Here is a 22,337-nt window from a genome sequence, read left to right on the forward strand (position 1 = left end):
TGATATTGCGTTACTAACGCAGTTGTCGGCATAAATAGTTTCAGCATGGTCATGTGGCACAACAGTGTTTCAGATAAATCCCGTGATCCTGTACGTCCGGCCTCTGCGATTGTACTAAAAAACGACAAGCTGTTTATGTGTTTCCCTCCTATATGTTTATATATAACGTGGATGAAATAATTCCGTAGTATAAAAAGCATATCTCGAAAGCGGAAACTTTTTGAAGCAAAGTTATCAAACCATAACCGTTTTCAAGCGACAATTTGAATTCTTTAAATAATTTAATGTTTTTGAAGAGAGAAAGAATTTATACTATCAGTACCACATTTTATCACACACCCGTGCAGATTTTAAGACTCCGTAAATATGGTATTGCACGGCCGTGCATATATTTTATCATGCAACTGCTATGGTAACTGCCCGATAACACTTGCCTGATAATCATTTTTGATATCACGTCAGTAACCTGATATCAAAAATTAGCCCCGCCCATTTTAACGGACTTTTTTCAATTGCTTATATTCTCATTTTCATCAGCATGTGAATTCTACAATGTAATCTCATACCCTTACAAGTCTTGAATCAATATGCGAAATTTATTTATTTATTATTTCGATTTCAATTACGAATAAATTAGATAGCGAATAGTTTGAAGTGACGTCATAATTTATATTGCAAATGACATCATCGATGTTCACGTCATACTATACATGTAATCATAACAAACAGGCAAAACAGGCTAGACGATTTTCTTTGAGAACTTGTAAATGTTTACTTTATTTCGCTGGATTATTATTTAATAAGTGAACAAATTGTTTCGTTTAAAAAATAAGACGCATGTTTGTGTAGCTTGTGTTTGATTCCCGATTTGACTTTTCTTTGATTGAAATTATCGTGAACTTTTGAATTTGAAAATTCAAGACAAAAATTGCAGTAAAGTTTAGTTTATGTGATTCTAAGCGGATTTTTGGATCGATGTTTAAATTAAAGGTAAGAATGTTATCGTATAAGGGCTACATTCTGTTGTATTTTATCCGAGTCGAAAGAAAAAATGGCCGCCAATTACAAATTCTAAGTTTCAGGGGCGGAGGAATTTGTTTTCAAGAATTATTTCTTTGAATAAAAATCCCCCTTTTTAACGAAATTCGCTATTTAAAAGTAGATTATTTTGTCTTTTTGACAGTTATTATGTGTTACATGATAAATAGAAAAACATGCTACTGTCTTTTGATATCAATTTTATCAGGCTCGGCTGATATGGGCAGAAAGGGCTCGGCAAGCCTCGCCCTTTCTAGCCCATATCAGCCTCGCCTGATAAAATTGATATCAAAAGACAGTAGCATGTTATTCTCTATTTGACGTGACGTCATTAGTGTAAAGACGCTCTAAATGTTAGCGTTAAACTATAGGCGCGTCACTTATTTCACTTTAAACGGTCTTTATTTTGGGTATTTGATAAATAGAATATCAAATTCGTGTAAGTTCAATACTGAATATATGACATCTTTATTTCACTCCGCGCCCCGGCATTATAACTTGTTAATTCTCGACTTTTCTCGACTTGTATACAGTAGTAATATTAAAAAAATAAGTATTAATTTTTTAATTCCATAAAAACGAAAAGTTCGCGCAATATATAAAATACATGAAAAGTGAGATAGCTAGAAAATGAATGTAAAGAAATTGAAAATAAAAAGTTTGTCCGAACTTTTCATTCGTTCTAGAGTGATATAAATGTACTCTTATATTCAAACATAGGAAAAGTATGTTTACCTCATTTTAACTGAACAAGTTAAAAAGCACAATTTAACTCACGGACGGCCATAAAGTACCTAATCATATATATACATTTATTCTTGAGCTTCTCAAAGGTAAAAAAAATGCTTCCAAAATGTTTAAAACTGAAAAGGAAGTCCTAAGATAAGATTATTGCTGCAGGCAAGTCCTTAAAATTTAATCAAGGTATACATTTTTCAATAGGAAAGTCTTCTAAAACGGAGACTAAGTGTGAGAGTTTAACAGTTGACATGGCCAAAATAGGTATGGCCTGCCAAAAAAAAAAAACTTGCGTAACGTTTGATTAGATACTTTAATAGGTCATGAAAACAAGTTATAGGTCAAAGAAACAGGTTATCGGTCAGGAAAATACAAACAGTAATGCTAGTTGTTTATTTTTTGAATAACATTTCATTCTTCTTATATACATTTTGAACAGACCTCTAAACATGTATACTGAAGATGAGTATATATAATGCCCGCAAAGTCTTGGTATATTATACAAGATTACCTGTAACCAAAGTAAGTACGAAACATGAATTGTTATTTTATTAATACACGTTTTCTTATTTGTATCTTTTCTTAAATATAAAAGCAGATTTAAGGTATTCTGCGTTTCAAACAAATATTCCCTCTATTCGCAAAAGCAACCGATTCTCTTTGAATAGCAAGGGCGGCAAACTAAAAGATGAGATGATCTAACATTTATGGAACCAAAAAACTGTTGCTCTGATAATCATTTCTAACAATATGACAATGTAGTACAGTGTCAGGAAAGTATAACTAGTGGTTTTATAGAGTAAATAAAATACTGCTTCTCTTCATGAGCGGCATTCGCATTTTCCTACAATGATCAGGTCATTTAATAGGCGGTTTTAATCTGTTTCAATATTTTTAAATATTTTATCACATTGGATTTTCGGACATTATTGTAAATACGTTTGTACGGCAGGTAAATCAGCTCTGAAAAATTGATTTTTTTTTTAAGTTTATATATTTGAATAGTTGATATGGATATACGATGAATTACTGTCAAGAAACATTCTTATGCGAGCTTTGTTAAACCGTTTGAAATTTCCAAAGCACTGACAAGTTGATGGACAGCTATGGTTTGATTTTTTTCAAATGAGATTTTAATTACCTAAAGGGCACATTGAGCTGTCAACAATCGGTCGAATAATTGTTGCATCGTCATATGAAACATTCAAAAGTAGCTCCATTGAAAGAATAATTATCTTTTTCAATAAAAGCGTTCGATGTATGTTCAAAATTGCCAATAAACTGCACTTAAAAAAGTAATCGAATAATTTGTTTGGTGAAAATTTTATGTCTACTTGTAATATTCACACTACGTTTTTCAACGTTTTATGAGCAACTGCTACAGGAATAGGAAAAATACTCGATAGTTCAGGTCTTTAAATGAATATAGAATATTCCGCACTTTGTGAATAAAAATAAAATTTTACCTACATACCTTGTGTTTTCATTCCTACACTGTACTACATTTATTGATTTTAAGAATAAAAAGCCAGCGTTATGGGTCAAAAGAGCCAAAATGTACCATTTTATTTTTTTTGAGTTTGTTCTCTTCATATGTACCGACAGACAAAGTGGCTGAATTGAGGGCATGGCACATGTTTTGATAACACACATTTTACTAGATCCGAATATATTTTTTGTATTGTTTAAAAATATTCATCGATTTAAAAAGAAATCTTTTTAATACATTTCAATAGATCTATCATGAACGCCGGGCTCCTTTTTGTCGCATTTCTTGCTGCTTCAACGCATGCGTTCTCCATTCATTCCGGGAATGTTGAGGAGAAACTCGTCTTCTGAATCCTTCCTTTATGATGATGGAACAATTGTTCAATCTCCAAGATGAAACACAATGCATTGAGAAACTTTTCTGCCTTATGGAAACTGAGATGGCTGGAGAAACTAAAAATCCTCTAAAGCATTACTCAAGATTCCTGACAAACCTCTACCAAGAAATCGAACCATTGGCATTTGAAAAGGTTAAAGGTCTCCTTGCAAAATATCCACACATTTCGAAGGTCATTGACGCCATTGCCTTTGGTCAGAGTAGTAACAGCGAGGCATGCAATGTGAAGTATGAGGAATGCCCAAACGAGAAGAGCGAGCTAGTTTCCTTTGCCAAGATGCTAGGAGATAATGTTGTGAACAAACACATGCCAGGCTTCTTAGCAAAACGAGGAGACCCAGTGTGCACTGGTGCTGGAGTTAGCTGCGGTTTAATTGGAGGTGGATGCGCTGTTTGTGCCGTTGCCACAGGGGGTTTGTGTGGCCTTTTATGTGGAGCGGAAGTGGCCGCTGCCTGTTCTTGAGCTGGTCTTGGTTGTGCTGTTAAAGGTGGCAAATAGCTTGTTGATTTGAATAAATAAACTCATGTTGTACAAGTATTTGTATTATTGTTTTTCAATATATATCATTGAACATGACTAGTTTGAATAACAGATGTAAAATTTAATTTAAAACTTCACTAAAATGACTAAAAGTGCTGAATTAAATTTTGATATTTGCAGTTTTTGCAGCGTTACAAGGGTTAGAGCCTTTAACACATTTTCTGGTGTTATATAATGTAAAGTAAAAGAAACAACTCCAGACTCCAGTAGAATTTTATATATTATTAAAGTGCAATTTGGAATTTAATTGTGCAAAAATAAAACTTGTGCAATTTGTGTTTCCGTCACAAACTATCTTTCAGTTCAATATTCTGAAAACAACTTAAATGATTGCGTGTTTCTTCGTTTCTATTTTTTTTTTTTGGGGGGGGGGGGGTAGATTTAGTTTTCTTATTTTTTTATTTCCTTTTACTTTGATCTTCGTTACTAGGCTGAAAATTATTTCGCATCAGTAAGGATTAAAGGTAATACGTCTATGTTGCAAAAATATACAATATATGCTACAAACATGCTTAAATAGACTACCTTATTACAGTAATATGTTTATATGCTGAATATGTTTTGTTTTGATTGGGTTTTACGTCACATCGACACAGTATAGGTCATATCGCGACGTTCCAGCTTTACTGGTGGAGGAAGACCTCAGGTGCCCTTCCGTGCATTATTTCAGACACGAACGGGCACCTGAGTAGAACCACCGACGTTCCGTAAGCTAGCTGGATAGCTTCCTCACATGAAAGAATCCAAAGTCCCTGTCGGGATTCGACCCCACAGCGGTGAGGGGCAAGTGGTTGGAAGTCAACGACCTTAACCACTCGGCCACGGACGCCCCTACTGCTGAATATGTGGGGCAGCACGTTTTTATAAATAAGTCATACCTGTGAAAATTATTAGTAGAGTCCTTCAAAATACTCACCATGGACCTCTATGTACTGTACACACTTTTTGAAGCCTCAGAATCCATTCCGAAAAAACATTTGGGTAAACTGTTAATACAGTACTGTAACAGTAAAAATAGATGAGAATAAAAAAATACAAGAGTAAAGTTGTTTTACCCTGGGAAAGAGTTTGAGACCGAAAGTCACCCGTATGGCAGTAATCTACAGTTTGATATGGAATAGGTCATCTTCACCCTCTCCCCACCGAGAGCAAAATGTTATATTTGCTCATAAAACGGTGTATCATCCGATGCATTTACATGCATAATGGATACAATACCAAATAACTTTGTATGAAATTTTCAAACATTAATTCGAACACATGCGTTTATGGAAGCTAGAGTTACGTGACTGTCTTGTTACTAGTAATTTTGTTCAACAGCATTATGGTGAATTAAAACCAACTTATTTTAGAGGATACTGTCGAGTAAATGAGTTGTTGGTCAAGAAGTTATCATCAATTAATACACGAGCATTGCTGTTACATGGGACTTATGTTCCCATTATACAATGTAATATTAGGAGTTTTTAGTATTAGTTGCACTTCTCAAGTTCCATCTGGATAATTCATCGGCTTTAAACTGTTTTTACTGCGCATTTAATTAAGTACATGTAAGCATTTTCAAATGAAGTGAGATCTATCTGCTGTATCAGGTGAATCTGTACGTGAAAGCTATCATATCTAAAAGAAATAGGTACGTTTTAGTAGCAACATAAACATGTAATAGTACATGTACACCCATAAGCAAGTAAGAATTTCTAAACGTGGATTAATGACGTTAAATTATCATCTAATTATAATAGACCACGACATGTTAGATATGTAAAGAAAAGTTCAAAGAGACTTCTAAATAAAAATATACTTATGAGATATCATTTCATTTTTCAAATACATGTTGTATTAAAATTATATTCATGCCAAATTCTATTACAACCCTTTGTAAAAAATTGTACAATATGGTGATATTTACCACAATAAGTAACGAAGGGCCGTAACTCAAAACCCATAGGTAGAGTGATTCTCATTTCCTAGTCATATTAAGTTTCATTAAAATGGACAAAACGCTATGGAATTGGACGCATTTAATTATTCCCCTTCAAATGGTTTCGACGAGGGACATTCGGATCTTTCTTTGGATTATAGAAAAAGCCAATGAATTTTGACCTAAAAGCACGTTTTAAACTTTACTGACAAAAGTTAATCTAATGATATCAAACATAAGAAACCAATGCGTTAAAAGATAAAAGAATGTATAATTATATTTATGTATTCTGCACTTCCTCTTAATAATATCTATAACTGTTTGAAGTTTTTATCAAATTCCTTCAACACTGGTACATTTCAAGATATATTCTCCGAACAAGACCGGCACAGAATGTGTTATATATGTATATTGTCAAGTATAACAATTTTATTGGATTTTTAAAAAGCTGCATAAGCTGTATTAGACTCAGGAAGCGCCATGTCCAACCCTGGTCTCATCTTAAAAATTTAAAACATTTATGCAAGTTTGTTTTAAAACCCCCTTAAATAAATATTATAGGATTGTTGACCGGACAATAACATCACTACACATTAATGAATTTTTTTAAACGTGCCATACAATAGATCTATATGCTGAACACATTTACATAGTGTTTCCAAAATAGATTAATGAATGACAAAGTCATGAACCGGACACAACCATCTATCTATTCGCAATCATATTTATATATTTCAGTGTGATCTTACCCTTTAAAGTAAGGACCTGATACTTGTGTGCAACACGTTGTCATCAAATCCATCCAGCATATTTATGCCAAATTATTTCAAAATGACAGAAGAATAATAATATCTGCCATATGTTGCGGTTCAGACCGGAGTATCCGTCCCGAGGGAACCCTGTCCATTGAGCGGTAACGAGGTTTGCCGAGTTACCGCCTTTGAGCGGGTTCCGGAGGGACGGATATTCCGATCCGAAAGCAAACATGTCAGACATTTTTTCTTGCATATTCTGCCATATTATTTCATATTCAAAATGGTTTACCTACATATCATAAAAAAAGATAAAGTTATCAAACACGAATATAAAAAACATATTTGTTTACTTGATTTTTACGAATCAAAATAAAACTAATTAAAACAACATCACATAAACTGTTAATAATAAAAGCTCCTACCAATGACCAAAAAAACCTCCCAAAAACATTCCATAAAAGACGCCGCCGCCAATAAACTACAGTCTGCAGTGAACTGTTAATTTTCATGCTAACTTAAAGGTATTCTTATGTCTGAATATGAGTAAACCTCAATCATACTTTTGGAAGAAAGACTTGAATCAACAGTAAGAATAGCTGCCACATTACCAATAAGAATTAGTGAGGGAAAATAGTTCGATTTTTTTTCCCAGTTACTGTCACGGCATTGTATTCTGACATCAAAATTGCGCAGTAGTATACTATTTAAAGAAATAATTCGATGAAATGAAAAAATGATCTCAATCGACTGGCAATCCTGTTTTTCTGCTCTTTCGTCAAAGCTAAAGCGTCGGCGCGACACTCTGGCAAAATGCTTGAAAAAGTCGTGTTCAGTGAAATCTTGGTCATTTTTAATAGCTATTTTTTCTCCGCTAATGAGTAAAATGACTGGCATTGAGCCACTACCCGAGCAAAGGCCTCCAGCAATTACTTTATATAATAATAATAATAATAATAATAATAATAATAATAATAATAATAATAATAATAATAATAATAATGATAATAATAATAACCGTTGTTATTATTAAAATGACAGACATACTGCCGCCTATTTTGAGTATCGAGATTTATTTCAATACATACTTGATAAACCCAAATGGGATCTCCCTCCAATAAGACGCCATTTTTAATCTTATTTAAAAATAACTCGAATGGCTAACCGCCATCTTTAATTCAATTTAAAAAGATTCATAAAGGCTATAACATGCTCGTTTTCGTACAATCTAGTTAGAATAAGCGTCAAAAATCTCTTTTCAGAATCAAAAGAGTAAAGCTGACTTATCATCAGTGTTGAATAAATGAATTTTTAGACCGGCTGCTGAGCAACGGCCTCCAGCAATTACTATGTCTTATTATTGTTATCGTTATTCATGTCATGTATTATGTGTATTAGCATTCACTAACAATAAGGCGCCATTTTAAATCTTATTTAAAAATAACTCGAAAGGCTTACCGCCATCTTTAATTTAATTTGAAAAGAACCTTAAAGGCTCACCGCCATTTTGATTTTAATTGAAAAGAACTTAAAAGGAAATTGGCATCTCAAGAGCACTTGATAACCATTTACAGAAAAATAATACGTCTCAAGTAGACATGATAAACACTTGAAAGAGATTATCCTAATTTCAAGTGGATTAATTACGTCACTAATCCCTGATCCAGATAAAAAAACCCACTAAAACCTTTCGCTATCCGACTGCCACTACTCCTATTTGCCTGGAACATAGTATGTGTTTATTATTCAAATATTAGCAAATACACAGGCATGGGCGCAGTCTTAAGCGGGAGAAAATGTTATAACAACCGTCAACAAATGTCAAGTACATGATCAACCTACTGAGCGTCGATGTCAATATACAAAAAACAACATTTTTTTCTAATAAAATGAGCAAAGTTGAATAACAAATATTCCCAGAAAGAAAGTAAAAAGCACTTGTTTGTTATATATTTCATGTTACCCAAATATCTTCCGTCTATAACACTCACTATGTGATATTTTCTCTGTTAGGATAAGACACAGTAATGATAATTTTCTTCAAATCAGTGGGTTGGCCATCCATGATCGAGTGGTTAGGGTCAATAAATTGAAACCACTTGGCCCTCACCACCGTGGGTTCAAACAACTTGACCCTCACCACCGTGGGTTCTAATTGTACCATTGTTGGTTCGAATCCAGCAAGAGTATTTGGATAACTGTATTTGAGGAAGCTCTCCAGTTAGCTAACGGAAAGTCCTTGGTTCTACCCAGTTGGCCGATTTTACCAGAAATAGTTTATGGAAGGTATCCCGAGGTGTTCCTCCAACAGTAAAGCTGGAACATAGCCATATGATCAGATGTCGATGTTTCTCATTATATTCAAGGTTTATAAAAATACTTCTTGACTAAAATTAATACATATTGAGAATAAACATGTTAAACACCAGAGCTGTGTCTTTCGAAGGTTTACGACTTCTGTTAATTCCATACGATACATCGCTCTATCGCTACTTCCTCTTTCGAGCTAGTATATGTCGCTATTTTTAAGTGATAATAAAATGTAAAGAATTGTCATTATTTTATTTTGTAAGCCCTAAATCGTTTGAGGATTTAATTCACGTTTCCAGGAAACGTAAGGTTGGTGAATTTATGTTTGACCTGCATTGATGGTGGCGTTTCTGAGTTTAGCGTTGAAAAGATCTGTTTCGTCATGAAAGAAATGCTATTGCCGCATATTTTCATATAACCCATTAAAAAAGGTTTCAATACTGTTCAAACACAAATGTTGACTGGACCAAACCCTTTGTAACGGCATACTCAGTCTTGAATTGTTGTTACCATGGCAACGAGAGGACATCTAAAAATTGGGAAAAATCACTATTTGTTGATTTTTCCATCAAAACTGATCAACTTTTAAATGGATTGAGATAGAGATAAAGGTTTTTCAGCGTTGGTTACACTTTACCTTAAGGTCGACCTGCAGCCATTTATAGCCTCTCACGAAGTCAAAAAAAAATATTTGGAGATGAGGGGGGACTGCTGACCCCCATCAAACACCCAAGTAGAAGGGACACTTCCCCCTTTGGAACATCTTTGATGTATTTGTTTGATAGGGGATGGCACCATTTCATAAACGCAAACAAGTATTTTGGGTCTAAATAGGCAATTAATTACTAATTGAGGCATATCAGGGGTGGGGGGTGGGTGAAAATGAATAAAAAGACGTATATGAATTAATTGGTTAACAGTAATCCAGTTTAAAATAATAACGCACGTCCACCAAACGCCAGTTATTAAAGAAGTCAATATATTTGTTTTATAGACAGTTATGCCGCGTAGGAGTTAGTCCTTATTTCATTTTGATGCGGACGTTGTAGATCAATAAAAGGGAGGTAGATCTAGCGTACATCTTTATTATATTCCTTCTGTTGTTTCTCTTGCAATGTGCAAAGATCAAGTCTATATTTTGTTGACTATCATTGGTACACCCTTCTGCATCAATACGGGTAACGAATAAAAGTTTTCCTATCTTAAACTGTATTACCATGGAATGTGTTGTATTACGAAGGAATGTGTTAAGTAAATACATGTAAAAAGAAAAAGTACTACTCAAAACTTTATATTACAAAACTAAACTAATAAAATGACCTCGTGCGAGCTATAATGTTTTCAAAATTTTCTGTTTACAGTAACTGTGTTTTACAATACAAGTCAATATAATATAAATCAAATGCATAAAACAAGGATGATAAAAAGATGTGTGATGCTTGCATTCAATATAAAACGATGGCTGAAACTTGTTCTCAATAAAAACATGTTTGATACTTGTACTCAATAAATACATATATGATACTTGCACTTATTACAAATATGTGTAATACATACACTGAATAAAACACGTGTAATACTTGCTCCAATGAAAACATGTATGATACTTGCATTCAATAAAAGCATGTGTGATACTTGAACTCAATAAAACATCTTAACGTTTAGGGTAATAAATGTTACGCTACATTTGTGTAAGAGGAATAAAACAAACGTGTATGTGTGTGTGAAAATTCAAACTATTTTAGAGAAAGAAAACTGTTTATAATATTTTCATGAGTGACGTTGTACAATTATTGATGCAGTTTTTCCCCCATTCTCGGACGAGGATGCGTTCATGAGTGACGTAGATACGAGGGGAAAATATAATAACTGATATGCGCAAGTGCAATACATGTGCTCGACTTAAATGCATCAAAACTGAAAGATAGTTATTTAATAAGTTGAGATATTTTTCTTCGAGACAGTTAAGCCGCGTATGATTTAGGTTAAAGTGTTGAAGACGATGTCTACTTTGTAAATCAATAATGGAACAATGAAAATTAGAGACTAAGTTCTCTTTCTTGTGTTATCCTTGGTATGATGTTTTTGGTATGATTCATTTCTTATACATTGATATCTGTATTTATTATTTTATCATGTATATGATATGTTTTACCATGATATTGCATAATAGTGAAATAAATCTATTTAATCTATATAATAAAAGGGCGGTAAATTCCTTCAGTTGTTTCCCTTGGAATGTGCATAGGTCTACATTTTGTTGACTATCATCGGTGCATCCTGCAGCATCCATACGACTACCGAATTTTAAACTGTATTACTAAGCAATGCGTTGTATTACGAAGCAATGTGTGTATCAAAAAAGAAATTAAAAATAGTATTACTCAAAACTTTATTTTACAAAACTAAACTAATCAAATGACCTTGTACGAGCTAAAATGTTTTCAAGATTCTCTGTTTACAGTAACAATATAATAGAATAAATGTTTACTATTTGCAATGAAACTTTATTGTCGATATGTTACTGAAGCATTTAGCATAGAAGATACTTCAGTTTGTGAGATACAATACTGCTACATCCCGCAATTAAAAGGCATATTAAAAGATAATAAAAAGATGTGTGATGCTTGCACTCAATAAAATGCTGACTTAAACTTGCTCTCAATAAAAACATGTATGATACTTGTACTCATTACAAATATGTGTGATACTTGCACTCAATAAAACATGTTATTGTTTAAGGTAGTAAAGTTTACGCTACATTTGTGTAAGTGGAATAAAACAAACGTTTTGCGTAAAAATTCAAGTTATTTTAGAGAGACACTGTTTATATGTTCATGAGTGACGTTGTACAATTATTGATGCAGTTTTTTCAATTCTTGGACGAGGATGCGTTCATGAGTGACGTTAGCTACGAGGGAAAACATAATATCGGATATGCGCAAGTGCAATGCTATGTAAAAGGTATAGCAAAAATGAATTGTATGTTAATTTGTATGTCATGATTAATAAAATGTATATTAAATTGCTATACAAAATATTATAGTTTACATTATGTTATGATGTTTTCCCTTACCTCACTGAATCATTTATTGTGATATCATCGACAATATAACACAATTGCATACTTTTTCTAAACAAAATTAACCAGATAATTTATATTAATTATTGGAATTTAATTTGAAATTGAAGTGTACAATTTCTCATTGTTTCATGGCATCGTTTTTATACTGTTTTATATCTCATGAACATACATTTAGCTTCATTTAGAAAACGTTATTCACTAGAACTGTGTTGGTGTGCCGTTAAACCAACCAAACAAACAAAATCTACTCCGAGACATTATTGTCAAGAGTGCTGAAAAGCCCTTTTTCAAGGATATATACGATAATTTACTTATGGTTATTTATGAGATAATGAAATATTATCACTCAGATTATTCACAGTTTCACTCAATTATAAAAAAGGTCTGAATTATAAATAATAAAACACATTTAAGATTCCAGTGATGCGTAAAGTATATAACACTTATCAATTTTTTTTATTTACTGTGAACAATGAAAGTTATACTAATTATTAGACGAAACCTAAATCACGTCAGTATGAGTACGATCATTTTTAAAGGGACGTCACGTCACGTCAGGTTTCAATAAATGTCAACCTGAAAAAATTAGGTTATAACCATATTATTAACTGTTTTGAAAAAAAATGTTTTAATTACTTTTATGTTTTTTACTTATTCAAGGGCTAAACGGCAAATGTTGAGTCGGGATGGTCTTCATCTAAGTCTAGAAGGTTCTGAAACTTTTGGCATCTACCATAGAAGATTAAGTTCTACCACCACTGCCTTTAATGACACCCTGACACTTAAAGATAATTTTGTCGGACCACAACGATACAGCGACGTTATCAGAAGAACGATGATTAACTCGCAAGTAGTGTGTGCTCCTTGTAAGTCGACATCCACTTCAAATATGCGTGTGTCGCAAGAGCAAAGAAAATGGGTTCTAGCTCCAAAGTCACGCTTGTGGTCTACGCCTTCTAGAAAACTGTCAGTTCCTTCCAGCCAACAATCACCACATTCCCATCAGACTTAAGTCAGGTTTTATAAGGATGAATATCTCGAAATACACGCACCTAGATATGTCATGACGTCCACTACTTCCAGCGTCGCTGGTAAGAAATTGAAAACGAAAAGAATTATTTGACACGGAGCTTGATGACATTGTCCGTTGGATCGAAGACTCGCACAAAAGTCACAAAGTAGTTTAATCTCAAGGAGTATATAATGCCAAATAGTTTATATATTTATAATAATGCACGTCTGTAGCGTTGCTTTTCGTTGTAAAATCGTAAATTATTTGTGCTGCATATAAAGTCGTAAGGTGATATCAATAGAATATATTGTCACGAATTAGAAGTATATTTTTACTGAGGAAGCATCATAGTTCATTTGTTTAATATATATTATTCGTTTATGAATGGTTGTTTTCAATAGCACAATAGCACTCTTGTCTATCGGCGCGGGTTATATAATACAGGGTCATATAACATGACAGATATCATTATTGCCGTAAATATTTTCTTAACATACTTCTAATAATGATATATTGCAGGATATTTATCAAGCCACGGAAACGAACACTACGGGAAAATAACAAAAAATACTTAACTTTTATATCCATTTTATTCAGTTACTAAGTTAACAATTTTCTTTGACAAATTCGCAAAATATTCTCTATTTTTATATTTTTTATAAACATTTGGTTTCCATTAATTCTTTACAAATAATGTTATCCGAACCGATGTAATATTTTGCCTTTAAAAAGTGCTTACGAATATTAAACCAAGAGAGAATGGAATACGTCGCCAATACATATGTTACATATCTAGTACTGATTTTTATATTTAATGGAGTTCTTTTCCAACACCCAGCTTCTACATGGAGTCTCTGGTTTCTTGCTCGAAAGTTAATTATATATTAACTAGTAATTAGGTTGTGCATTTTCAAACTATTCTCAAATTCAAATTTTGTTTAAAAATGTTATTGACACACTTGCTTGAATTTTCTGTATTTGAGTACAAATCATTCAAGAAAAGATGAGACATTTTTGCTTCATAAAAACTGTTGACAAATTGGTGTTTGGAATCTCATGGTAAATGCAAATACCTTTTCAAAAGGATAGGTCTATGATGGGAATATTTTCAATTAGTATTTCAAATATTGATAGAAGGATGCATTTAAGTGGATAATTACATCTAAATATTAATGCATGTCTACCGGTATGAGACAATCTATTAATTTTATTGCATACCGGTAGTGAATTCTTATCTATGAATTGGTAATTATAGATGACTCAAATTAAATTTGATTCTAGAAAGAAGACAATTGAATATTGAAATTGAAACTTCTTAGGTTTTCTTTCAATAAACAGAAAAACTTTCCTGTATGGTATATTTAAGTAAGTTCTGTATAATCTACACTGTCTTACATGAGATATCTTATCGGTCCATTTGCTTTGTCTTTAAAACGCTAGCGATTCTGTACTTGTATTTGTCACCAATTTACAGAATCCATTCGCTCATGTTCATCGTTTCCTTGTTACCACAAAAGGGTATGTATGAACGCACAACAAAGCCTATGGAACCATTTGACATCCAGCTACAGCTGCATGTTGTATATTCTATGGATTGTGATTTAAGAACCTCTATCGGGACGGCAATAGATGTTCAATAATTAATGTATTGTAGTTGCTTAAACTTCTTCAAAATTCATACTTAATAGTTACATCATACTGACCGATGACATAAAAACTAAATATATTTAAACAAAATGCAAAACAAATATGAAATACTTAAAACCGTCCAATATTTTTATATGATGTTAGTGTGTGTGTGTGTGTGTGTGTGTGTGTGTGTGTGCGTGTGCGTGTGCGTTGGTGCGTGCGTGCGTGCGTGTGTGTGTGTGTGTTTTGTTGATTTTTATTTTAATTTTGTTTGTTTGTTTTGTTGTTGTTGTCTTTTGAGGAGGGGGGGGAGGTAGAGAATGGGGTTGTGCGTTGTTTTTTATAAACCATTTCGCCCGTAAAACACGCCACCCTTCAAAATGTCCTCCGTTGCCAAGTCGTTAGGTTCGAACCATTTGTCACTTCTTTCATGTGAGAAAGTCATCTAGACAATATACTTATGATCGTTGAATTTCTGTTCTGTCCTAAAATTTTGGCAAGGGGTGTCGGAAACTAAAAGTTTTCCTAGGGGTCGCCATGGCAACATGTTACATGATCTGTCAGATAACAAAATGGAGCCTTTCAACTAAGACTACGTGAAAAGGGGGAAACCGCGTGTGCAATGAAAGCAAAAAATTATAGTTACATATTGCAGACTCGGTTTCAATGCTAACATAAAAGCAGCTTGCAACTACGTTTTCAGCTGCTAATAGCTTCTAGCAACAGTTATCAAAGAAGCTTGCAATTGCAAGCAAGTTCGACGAAGATGGCACTGTATAGATATAATTGGTATATGGAGATGAGAGAAAATCATTTTCATTGTGTGTCAAGACTCATAATATAGAACAGATATCACACACGCGCGCGCGCACACACGCACGCACACACGCGCGCGCACGCACATGCACACTCGAATATCTAAATGATAATTATAGAAACATAAATTCTACCGACTTCAGGTAGCCAAGTTTTTCCTTATATCCTTATATTTCTTTTAAAATCGAGGAGGTTAATGTTTTAGAACCGCTATCTGTTTTAATGACTAAAAGTACTTAAAGTAAGGAAAAACAGTATTGAGTTGATATAACATTACATAAAAAGAACATTGATATATCAAAGTCAAACACAGCCACAACTTTTAGGTCGGTATTTAGCACTTTTATGAACGATAGCGAAAAAGTATCAACATGTATATGGTAACATTCACAAATTAATTATGTATTTAATTGATGGGTCATTTCGATAGAATTATTCCGATGACAAATGATGAAGTGCTGTGCAATTTTCCAAGTAATGTGTTTTAACATTTATTACATCCGTCTTTTGTTTGATGCTAGTATATATTTATAGAGTATGAAAAAAGGAAGAGAACAGCCATGGCCAGGGACTGGTTGTCTATGACGGAAGGTAATGGTTAAAACAACTGAATTAATTGGTAACAAATTATACTTAAAACTTAAACATTATTCTTAGTAGTTCTGCAACGCAACATGAATATTTTATTTTGGTTAATTGATTATTTTAAATGTTCTATAGTATCCATACTGTGGAACACAAGATATTTTCCTGGTCCCTTTTGTTAGCGAATCTGCAAGTTTACTTTACACCAGTTTACAAAAGACATTTGCTTTTCTATAATGACAGTAAACTATCGTTTTACTGAAACCACAACCAGGGCTGTATGACTGAACAACCAAGCCGTTGGAACCATCTGACATCCAGCTACATGCGCACATCTGGTATCCCATGGATCGTGCTTGTATAACTTCTGTCGGGGAGGCAATAGTTGTTCCATAGTCAATGCATTGTTGCTTAGCTTGTTCAAAGGTCATACCGTAGCGCCCATGTTGACCAGTGGCGTGAAAAACTGCAAATATATAGATCAAGTGAAATACAGATATGTAAAAAGAAGTGGTCCGATAAATTTGATCTGGACCAATTGGAAATGTCTTGTTCAAGATTTTTTTATTCATTCGAGTTTTTATATCTATTTAAATAATAATACAAGCAGATTTATATGTGAAAATACTAGATTAATTTATGACATGATGAACTATGTGAACAAATGATATTCCTTGTTTACTTCTTCTCATAGACTCTGAAAAAGTTTATGACTCATTATCTTGGAATTTTGTATCAACATTAACTCATTGTGGATTTCTTTCCAACTGTATTAAAATTTAAAGGGGTTGTCGTCAAGTTGACCCTTTATATTAAATTGTTATATTTTATCTTTTGTTCAGAAAAACTATCAATAAAAATTAGGTCAATTAAAAAGTCAATGGTAATTCAATGAGCAATACTGAACATGAATAATTTAATACAAACGTTGTGCTCAATGGCTCTGATGAATCTTTAAATAAAGTTCTAAACACACGAAGTGGATTTTTCTCTGTTTTCATGTCTTAAAGTTAATTTTGACAAAACTAAGGTTGTTTGGATTGGTAATCTTAAAGTTATTTTCTACAGTTTTAGAATAGAATTTTCTATTTTTTTGTATGATAAGTAAAATTTAATGGCGAATTAAATATAAAAAGAAATGTATATGTTGACGTGTTAGATTTTTTTTTGTAAAATGGCAGTTTCCATGGTAACCGTATATATAAAAAGTGTCATAATAGCCACACTGTGTTTATAAAAAAATAACATGTATAAGACATTTATGCAAAGATAATTTTATCAAATGATTCTGTATGAAACAAATGATAATTTGAACATATTTCTTTAAAATATGAGTTTTTCAAGCTTCTTTATGAACAAAAAATGAGCAAAATAAACATTAACTCTTTACGTTATTAAAATTTCGAAATATTTCTTTTGTAGAATTTTCCAAATTTTTTGCATGATAAGTAAAATTTAATGATAATTTCAAAAATAAAAATGAAAATATATGATGAGGTGTTGGAGTTTTTTTTTAATTGACAGTTTCCCATGGTAACCGTATATATCTCTCAAGTGTCAAAATAGCCACACTGTTATAAAAAGTGTATTAGACAGCTTATTACGCACAACAAGCATACTTTTATACAAAGACAATTTTATCTAATCATTCTGTATGTTAGAAAAGATAATCTGAACATATTTCTTCTATATTTCATGCTTCTTAACTCAACAAAAAAAAATGATATTCAAAAATAAAAATATAAGTTGACGAGGGCAGTTCCATGGTTACCGCATATGCTTATCTATCAAAATGACCACGATTTCTTACTTATTAGTGTTATACCAGATGCATTGTTATATACACACAACAAAAACAAATTGATATATAGATTTGTATCATTTTATGTTAATGATTGAAGTAAATTATACTGAACATATTTTCATTACAAGTCTCCCATAAGGACTATATATTATTTCTTCACTCTGCTAACATACGACCACAGTAAGCAAGTATTTAGAAAAAAGGAACATTTATTAGATGTTAATTTTTTTTTCTAATCAACATTTTTTAATAGATCGTTTGGCTACCCTAATTTGAGTGGCGAGACACTTTCGTCACTACAATAACAATTCAAATAGCATTAAAATTAAATGGAATTTATCTTGAACCAATCTACTTTAGATATTTTCAGGTATAACCTACAAAATGGTGGCAATGTATTATAAAGAAAAAAATTAGCAAAATGCAGAAAATATTATCCAATTGGAATCGAAAATTTCACTCTAACTGAAAAAATTGTAGTCTTTAATTTGTTGTTGTTATCTATAATATTCACTTATTTCTTTGCAACATTGCCGAATCCAAATCCTAATATTATTAAAAAATTAAATGAAACGTACAGAGAATTTGCCTGGCTGAGTCAAAGTAAAATTAAACAAAATGTCTTGATGCAAAATATTGATAAATGTGGTATTGGAGTGATTCACGTAGAAGCCTAACTTTACGCTTTAAAGATATCTCGGATAAAAAGAATATTAATAAATTATTCAAAATCGATAAGTTTAGCATGCTCAATTTTTATGTAAAGAAATTAATTAATTGCGGTATTGGGTATCTAAAAATATAGTGGAATAAAAATTATTTTGGAAGCTTCAAATTACATGCCTTGTAAACATTTAGAAGCAGAGGAAAATGAATTATTTTCTCTAACCGTTCGGTAACTTTTGGCAACCAATCTGTCTTCTTTTAATTCCTGGTTTAATGCATGTTACGTTTCATAGGTGATCTTTGGAACCAAACAGACAATTTTATAATTTAAATGAATTTATTGACAAATTTAACATAAATATTAACTTTAGAAATTATCTTGTATTTAGAATAGTGTATCCAATTTCCTTTTAACTTTTGAAAGAACAAAAAAAATGTCATTCAAAGACGTTTTACACCACCATTCTTAACCACCATTCTTACATCACTGTCCGGTAATTGGCTCAATTGTTGTAACTTTATCCTAGGTTTGGAAGATAGTAATTCAACTGCTATAAAAATCTGTTTTTGAAAAGATACCTGTAGAATAAAAGAATAGGTACCAAATACTACAAACACAGCAATATATAAAGTACCAAATTTAAAATAAAGATACCTTCCTTAATACCTGGAATCTGTTTTTTGAAAAGATAGATCCACACTTATTCTTTCTAATGTTTTAAAGCTAGAAACGAAGACAAAAATGAAAAATAACACACAATAACATACAATTTGCTAGTTTTTGTTCCCATTCTGTTAGGTTAAATACATGTAATAATGTTTCGTAAGATATGAATTTTATGTGACAAATCATTATTATATGTAACATGTGTAGTCTTTATCTCGAATGTGTAGGAATAAGCTATAAACATACGTTCGAATCTGTTCCCGGAACCAACCAGTACTGAGCAATGAGTGCAAGGTTTTTTATCAAGGAAACAACGACTTGTCCCTAACGGGGTTTGTACCCATGCGGCTAGTGGTCATAAGATTACTCGTATGTTGTGCACATATATGTTGTACGGTATAGAATAGGATGCCCTCGACCTACATATACATATTGACAAGGAAATAAAGAAAATGGAACAAAAAAAAAACAAGTTTATATTTATCGTAATTAAAATCTTTAATCTCAGCCGTTTTGATATTTAAAAGTAGTTACAAGTTGTTACTGAGCCTGACACGTCAAATGTCGGATACTGACTTCTATCAATGTCAACCACCTTAAAATTATATAATTATATATTATCATTTCAGGTCGAATTGAATATTACCATACCTAAAAAAACTAAAAATACTAGATTCACAACGTCAATAAAAGAAATATTGAAAATTTAATACAAATATGATTTTTTTCTAAGGAATAGAAGGACTGTTTATTGCAAAGATATTATTAACGAAGAATCATGCGCATTATCATACTCAAAACATAATATCACATAATATCAAACATAGCTGCAAGAAAAAGCATATAAAGTATACTGTGAGCAGCTGTGAATAGTAGCCACTTTCAGGTGCAACAATTTCATGAAAGAATGTCTTTGTTCAATTATTACGAAAAGTTTTATTTATTACCTGGATATCTCATCTTCGTCATTGTAGTCCATCCGTCAGAAAATAACAATCCACTGGGAGTACCAGGTATCTGCAGACCGTCATCAATTGTATCGTACGACGACAACAGACAGTTTTCTGCCGGTGATTTGAATGACGCCGTTATACAATCTTGCTGCATGGAACAATACATCATACAATTAGCAAGACTGCTAGAACTGGTTTCATTAGATATATTCTCATCTTTGAGTTTATAGTTTATCCGAGCTTTATGTTGGATATTTTGTTCCGCTAAACATAGTTGCACTATTAAATATGTTACAAAAAATCGCTTACATCCTTTTAGAGACATATCCAATAAATAAACGGGTTTTTAACAAATACGTTTTAAATATATGCTGCTACAACTGGGATATGATCAGTACTAAAATAATAAAAGCGTGGCGTTTTGTTAATGATCAATAGATCATAATAGACATCCTTATGAATAATTCAGGCATAACTTTAAACGCCAGTGATTTAGAAATAAATCTATTATTTTTAATATGTTTTAAGTCATGCCTGTCGTGGAAAGGTCACAAAAAACGGGCTTGTTGATATATGCAGGCTCTATGTTGGAAAATCAAGTAAAATCTCACTAAATGCATCAACTTATTGTAAAACTATGCTTCAATTTACTGGCAGTCATTTCAGTATTGCCACGGGATTGTATATTATGGTATAGAGCGGAAAAATATAACAGCTTGCTTTTTAAGTCTGAATATTTCAAAAAGCTTCTTTTTAAAAATTTATCCGTCATATCAACTATTGAACTTCACTGTGGCCTATTACGTGGTTTATGAAATAGGATGGCCGATCACTCATTACTGCAAAACTGAAAATGTTGAAGGCTCGGTTTTATTCAGCCTGCTCATGAACGGTAGAAGTAATGGCAAGCTACTGTTCAAGGCCCCCATGGATTTAAGCAGAATTCTACACTTAACATGAACTCTTTTTTTTTTAAATTTTGAATTTAGATTTAACCGCAGATGTGTTCGGATCGCGGTTATCATGGAACCTTCAATATGAAACGTAAGTGCCATTCCACGAAAAGGGTCATATGGTCCCCAAGTAAATTTGCGTGTGTAAATATCAGGAAAAACGTTGTCTCTCGGAAGCATTAAAAAGAACAAAATAACATGAAAATTGCAAACCCGGTTTGATTGAGTCTGTACATGAGGAAGTGAAACATCCTTCACGTCCCCTGAAGATATAACTATGTTGATATAGGGACTAACACCAGGTAGGTGTCTCTTTTCACACAAATTCTTCTGATGAAAGTAAAATGTAAATAACCCATAAATTTGCCACTGTTTACAATTTTTTCTGATCGCAATTGTAATGCCACGACATATCAAACCAAACGATAGGCCACTGTGTACTGGTTAATCATAAATTAAAGTTCCTTAACACCACCTTTCCTTTTTGATCTAGTTTACCATATTCCCTGTTGATTATTGTGATGGCCAGTGTTTCTAGTATAAAATTGCACAGTAAATGATGTTTTACACATGGAAAACATGTTATTACTAAATGATATCAAGCTAAAATTTTATTTTTAAACATAACATGCAATGAAAACATGTACGCAGGCTATAGTTGGAAGAGCGTAAATCATCTTTCAATTTCAACACTAATACCGAAGAAACAGAAGAAAACAAAAGTAACATGTATCACTAAGATGAAGTAAAGTTTTATCTTTTTACGACTGCCATAAAATAGTCTAAAAATCGCTCATCGTTGAGGCATAATTACGAAGTACTTTGAGGCGTACATGAGATATTGTAATAGGAATACACCCAACCCACCCTTCCCTTATGCTGAAGAACTCTTAAAACACATCAATATCAATTTATGAATGCTTAAAAAGAAAAAAACATAACATTGATAGTTTAATTGGGTATGTGATACTCAGGGTATGCC

The 22,337-nt window shown here is 32.5% G+C and overlaps 2 protein-coding genes across 2 annotated transcripts; one reads left to right on the forward strand and one right to left on the reverse strand.

The window, feature by feature from the left end:
• The first annotated feature begins 2,232 nt into the window (after window positions 1-2,232).
• LOC132749012 (uncharacterized) lies at window positions 2,233-4,197 on the forward strand. Its single transcript, XM_060738683.1, has 2 exons — window positions 2,233-2,298; window positions 3,513-4,197. The coding sequence occupies exon 2, from the start codon at window positions 3,627-3,629 to the stop codon at window positions 4,122-4,124; it is 498 nt and encodes a 165-aa protein (XP_060594666.1). The 5' UTR covers window positions 2,233-2,298; window positions 3,513-3,626; the 3' UTR covers window positions 4,125-4,197.
• A 12,172-nt stretch (window positions 4,198-16,369) lies between these two features.
• On the reverse strand, window positions 16,370-20,807 carry LOC132749022 (aggrecan core protein-like). The gene is made up of 2 exons (XM_060738693.1): window positions 20,397-20,807; window positions 16,370-16,778 (listed from the first exon to the last, which is right to left on the reverse strand). Exons 1-2 carry the CDS (start codon window positions 20,725-20,727, stop codon window positions 16,513-16,515), a joined length of 597 nt encoding a protein of 198 aa, XP_060594676.1. The 5' UTR covers window positions 20,728-20,807; the 3' UTR covers window positions 16,370-16,512.
• Window positions 20,808-22,337: the final 1,530 nt, after the last annotated feature.

Source organism: Ruditapes philippinarum, unplaced genomic scaffold (assembly GCF_026571515.1).
Source record: "Ruditapes philippinarum isolate M1 unplaced genomic scaffold, ASM2657151v2 ctg1384_1_1_1_1, whole genome shotgun sequence".
Classification (NCBI taxonomy): domain Eukaryota; kingdom Metazoa; phylum Mollusca; class Bivalvia; order Venerida; family Veneridae; genus Ruditapes; species Ruditapes philippinarum.